Source organism: Vanellus vanellus (assembly GCF_965231255.1).
Source record: "Vanellus vanellus genome assembly, chromosome: 10".
In the NCBI taxonomy this organism is placed as follows: domain Eukaryota; kingdom Metazoa; phylum Chordata; class Aves; order Charadriiformes; family Charadriidae; genus Vanellus; species Vanellus vanellus.
In genome coordinates, this window is record NC_138915.1 from 7,787,250 (window position 1) to 7,792,018 (window position 4,769).

General features: G+C 48.0%; 1 protein-coding gene across 1 annotated transcript; it reads left to right on the forward strand.

Annotated features, from left to right (window-relative positions):
• Positions 1 to 392: 392 nt before the first annotated feature.
• STEEP1 (STING1 ER exit protein 1) lies at positions 393 to 4,319 on the forward strand. The gene is made up of 7 exons (XM_082488377.1): positions 393 to 536; positions 701 to 818; positions 1,001 to 1,042; positions 1,141 to 1,279; positions 1,812 to 1,901; positions 2,122 to 2,214; positions 2,977 to 4,319. The coding sequence occupies exons 1-7, from the start codon at positions 413 to 415 to the stop codon at positions 3,037 to 3,039; spliced, it is 669 nt and encodes a 222-aa protein (XP_082344503.1). The 5' UTR covers positions 393 to 412; the 3' UTR covers positions 3,040 to 4,319.
• The last annotated feature ends 450 nt before the right edge of the window (positions 4,320 to 4,769 follow it).

Below are 4,769 nucleotides of genomic sequence, written 5' to 3' on the forward strand. Positions count from 1 at the left end.
CTGTGGTTCAGAGCCCCTCTGTGCCCAGCTCAGCCTGGCTCGTTTGTTATGAGAAATGACATAAGGCCTATATTTTGCCATTGTAATTTGCATTTAATGCGCTACCATACAGTGCTGTACCAGGCTTGGAAGCAGGGTGCCCTTAGCATCCCCCGTCCACACCACAGCCCCCACTAACCCCCGCAGGAGAAACGACTCCGTATTGAGAATGTGGAAAAAAAAAAACACAACAACAACAACAACAACAAACACAAAAAAAAAACCAAACAAACAAACAAAAAAAAAAACCAAAAAACAAACGGCGAAGCGAGCACCAATAGCCGTTGTTTCTTAAGCTCGGGATCGGCGGGCGGAGCCGCGCTGCCGCGGGGGCCGGGCCGGGCCGGCGGGGAGGCCGCGCCCCGCCGCCGCCATGCCGAAGGTGGTGTCCCGCTCCGTCGTCTGCTCCGACACCCGCGACCGCGAGGAGTACGACGATGGGGAGAAGCCGCTTCACGTCTACTACTGCCTGTGCGGGCAGATGGTGCTGGTGCTGGGTGAGCCGCGGGGCCGGGGCAGGCCGCGGGGCGGGGGGTAGGCCGCGGGTAACGCTGCGGGCCCGGGGGACAGGCCGCGGGGTAGGCCTCGGGCCCGGCGGCACTGAGGGCCCGGGTGCCCGTGCCGGTCCCGCCGCCAGCCCGTCCCCGTCCCCGCCCCGCAGACTGCCAGCTGGAGAAGCTGCCGATGCGGCCGCGGGACCGCGCCCGGGTGATGGACGCCGCCAAGCACGCCCACAAGTTCTGCAACGCGGAGGAGGAGGAGAGCGTCTTCCTGCGCAGGTGGGACAGGCCGGGCCACGGCCTTTGCCCCCCCCGACGCCGTTCCTCTGAGAGCCCCTCCACGGCCCGGGGAAGGGGCTGGCCGGGTCCGGCCGTGTCTCCTCGGCCGGCTGGGGCCCGTCGGCCAGGCACCAGCCCCCACTGTCTGCACGCTCCTTTCAAGCTCTTCCTCTCTCCCCCAGACCAGAAGGCATAGAGCGGCAGTTCAGGAAGAAGTGTGGCAAGTGAGTGGCCTTCAGTGATTTTTACAGTCTGTTTGAGAGGTAACCGTAGGAATCCCGAATCTGGGTTGCCTCACAGCAGCATGTGTTTCTGTTTCCAGGTGTGGACTGCTGCTCTTTTATCAACACCAACAGAAAAATGCTCCTGTGACCTTCATTGTTGATGGTGCTGTGGTCAAATTTGGCCAGTGTTTTGGGAAAACAAACATATATACTCAGAAACAAGAACCTCCCAAAAAGGTAATCAGTTTTAGAGAAGTAAGAAGGCTATCTCTGTTTTTCAAAAGGGTGTGGTGAGTAAAATCACTCAATGGTGAGGGCAGAGAGGAGGAAAAAGAAAGAAAAGGACCTCTAAAGAGTAACTCGGTTTGGTGTCTTCTCCCTCTATGCCTTAAGTTTTCCTTTACAGAGGTCACTGCAGCTTGGAGTCCTAGCACTAAAAGAAAGCAAAATAAACTTGGAAATCTAGACTGTGCCTGATGTTTAGGCTTAGTTACCAGAAAGTTTCCATTTATAAGTAGGTCAGATTGGTAGTGTGCACAGTGATTCTCAAAATCTGGCTCATCTATTAGTGAGTTTGTGAGTAAGTTTGCTTCTGATCATGGCAGCTTTAAGCCCAGAAATCCCTGGGGATAATTCTCCTTTGCCACCCACAGAGTTTAGGTAATCTTAATGACTTGCACGAGAAGCATTAAAAGGTCTGGAAGGGGAAGTGTTCCCTAATGGCACAACAGTTGCCAAGGTTTAACAAAATACTCTGCTTGTCACCCAGGTGATGATGACCAAACGGACCAAAGACATGGGCAAGTTCAGTTCTGTCACAGTCTCCACAATTGATGAAGAGGAGGAGGAGATTGAAGCGGTGAGTTTTGTCTGTCCTTAGGGACAGTGACATCTGAACAAGACAGCTTTCTCAGACACTGATCAGAGACAGTGTTTTTGCAAATTTTTTGCAAATTTTTGCAATTCTTTTTTTATTGCAAAAAAAAAAAAATTTGCAAAATTTTGCAAATCTCACCATTTGGATGAGGTGTTGTTACTGTGGGGTTTGCTGTTGCAAAGTGACGCTGCATGTGTTTCAGAGGGAGATTGCAGACTCCTATGCACAGAATGCAAAAGTGATTGAGAAACAGCTGGAACGCAAAGGCATGAGCAAAAGAAGGTTACAGGAATTGGTGAGTGTTTCCTTCAATGTTGAACACGTATCCCTGAGATCTGTTCGCTTTGTAAACCAAAGCTATCTTGCAGATAGACTACAAATATAGAGAGGTCCTGGTAAAGTCATAGGTAACTTGTAGCTTTGTGAGGATGACTTTTCCTTTACAGGTTTTATAGAGATGTTCTTCTAGTCCTCCTGAGCTTAAAGTTGTTTGCAATTACCGATAGAGCTAACTGAAGAGCAGCCAGCAGAGCTTTTGCAGGGAGACTTTCCATGACCTGTTGGATGAGGAACAAGGGGAGGGGAAACCAGGCCATGGCTCTGCCAACCAAAGCACCCCTAATGCTGTGCCCTCAAGCCTGCTTGGCAGAGCAGGTCTTTGCCATAAGGCGTCAGGGCAAGCTAAGGCTCTTGTGGAGGACCTGCCAGCTCAGCTGCTACTGGAAGGATCACTTGAAAAATTAATGGCAAGAACATCACAGCTGATTTTGCCTGCTGTGACAGGAGAGTAGTAGATGGGGGGGGGATGCTCAGCTTCCACCTGAGGACAGAATCTATGAAGTTGTCTCCTGTGAAGTGTGTCTTGGGCTTTTTATGATTGTAAAAGTGGTCCTCATTTTGAACCTCAGGGCTGGGAGGGAGTCAGCAAAGGACTTGAGCTACTATTGCTCCTGGTGTGAAAAGCTTGCAATGGTCAGTTAAAAAGACCAAACCTCATTGGTGCTGAAGGGAAATGTATCCAGACGTTATTTCATTCTGTCTTAATTTTCTTAATCAGGCTGAGTTGGAAGCCAAGAAAGCCAAGATGAAAGGAACCCTGATTGATAACCAGTTCAAGTGAAACGCTGCACATCTGCTGGGTATTTGGAGACAGGAGAAAGCTACCAGGAGCTATCGCAGATCTGTCAACAAGGCAGAAGTAGCAGACAGCATTGAAGGGCAATGTGCTGCAACCAGCTTGGAGGATGAGTACCCCTCTGTCATAGGTGATACTTTGGTACCAGTTTTAGTAACTCCAGTGGCACTGGACACTTTGCTCAAACTACCATTCTCTACAGACCCAGTGTTCTGTCATAGGTGATACTCTGGTACCAGTTTTAGTAACTCCAGTGGCACCGGACACTTTGCTCGAACTACTGTTCTCTACAGACCCAGTGTTATGACCAAGCTGTTCCAGCCAGAATATTTACTTTTGGGAAAATCTTCACTGGGTGCCTTCCTGAGTTCAGCGCACCTTTAGATACCTGTCTTTTTATTTTGGTAGTTTTCAAATGTGTAAGGTTTCCATAAATGTATTGGAACAATAGGTCGACTGTACAACAAAGAAATCGTTACAAAAGTAAGCTCTGTGCCTGTTCATTTTGTTATTTTAAATGTGTCCAAAACGTGCAGCAGCCTGAGACATGCTGTTCCAAGACAGTCTGGAACAACTCCGATGCAAGGCTTGGGGATTGTGCTGCTGCGCATCCGGACAGGCTGCAGACAGGCTGACAAAGGTAGCCAGCACAGGCTTGGCTGTAGCTTTGTCTTAGCTCCTGTTGAACATCGGAAAGCTGCAGTTGTACAGAATTACACTGTCCTAACAGATACTGCCTGATAACAAGAACATCAAATCTGACCCTTCTTTAAACTACTGAAAACAAAAACTGCCTGCGTATTATACCACTAATGAGTACAAATATCTAGTTGAAAGCTACCATTACAATTGGTGATCATTTGAAGTGGATACAACTGCACATCTGAACTAACCCGTTCTGCAAAACAGTATCAGTGTTTGGAGTTGTAAAATGTGAATAAGGACAAATTGTTTTGAATGCACTGACCACTAAGGACTTGGATAAAGATAACATTAAGAATTGTTGTGTAAAGTACCTTGTTTGGGAAATAATATTATGTCTCTTGTGTGATATAATAACAGTGCTCTATAGCCCACATCTTTGTTGCTTTACTTGGTATTAAATACCATGTTATTGATTTGAACTAAAATACTTCTCCTAGGATGTTCTTACTCTACCAAGTATTGTAAAATAACATGAGCAATGAACAAGATACTTTGATGCTTCATCTCCCACAGTTATTATGGAAGACTTCCTATAATCAATAAAGATTTTCCATCTGGCTTTATAACCCTGACTGGGAAAACTCAGGTCTGCTTAGCCTAAGGATGTATCCTTCCTTTCTTTGGGAAAATAAGGTGTAAGGGAGGGAGTGAGCTCTGCTCCAGACCTGGCAGGCTGGGATGCACCAGTCATGTGCCGATTTAATACCAGGCTGGGTCAGCACGTGTTCAGGTTAACTCAAGCAGCGCTGGTCTTGTTCACTGCTGATCACCTGCTGATCTGAAGCCTGTTTGCAGAAGCCTATGCCCAGAGGCAGTTAAGCAGTTATAAGGTGGCATATAATACTTGAGGAGGGCAGGAGGAATGAGTGGACACAACTCCATTATGCAAATCCCTTTTCCAAGTGTGGTAGCGCAGTCCAGCCAGGCAAGGGCCTCAGGGTTCCTCTGGGAGCATCCCAAGCCCTGAATAACCCCAGGTTGTCTCCATAAAAATTAGGAAGTTTTTTCCA

Coding starts and splice junctions, on each gene's coding strand:
- STEEP1 (XM_082488377.1), top strand. CDS start 413: ATGCCGAAGGTGGTGTCCCGCTCCGTCGTCTGCTCCGACACCCGCGAC. Junction 1,902..2,121: donor AGGAGGAGGAGATTGAAGCG/GTGAGTTTTGTC, acceptor CATGTGTTTCAG/AGGGAGATTGCAGACTCCTA. Junction 2,215..2,976: donor AAAGAAGGTTACAGGAATTG/GTGAGTGTTTCC, acceptor TTTCTTAATCAG/GCTGAGTTGGAAGCCAAGAA.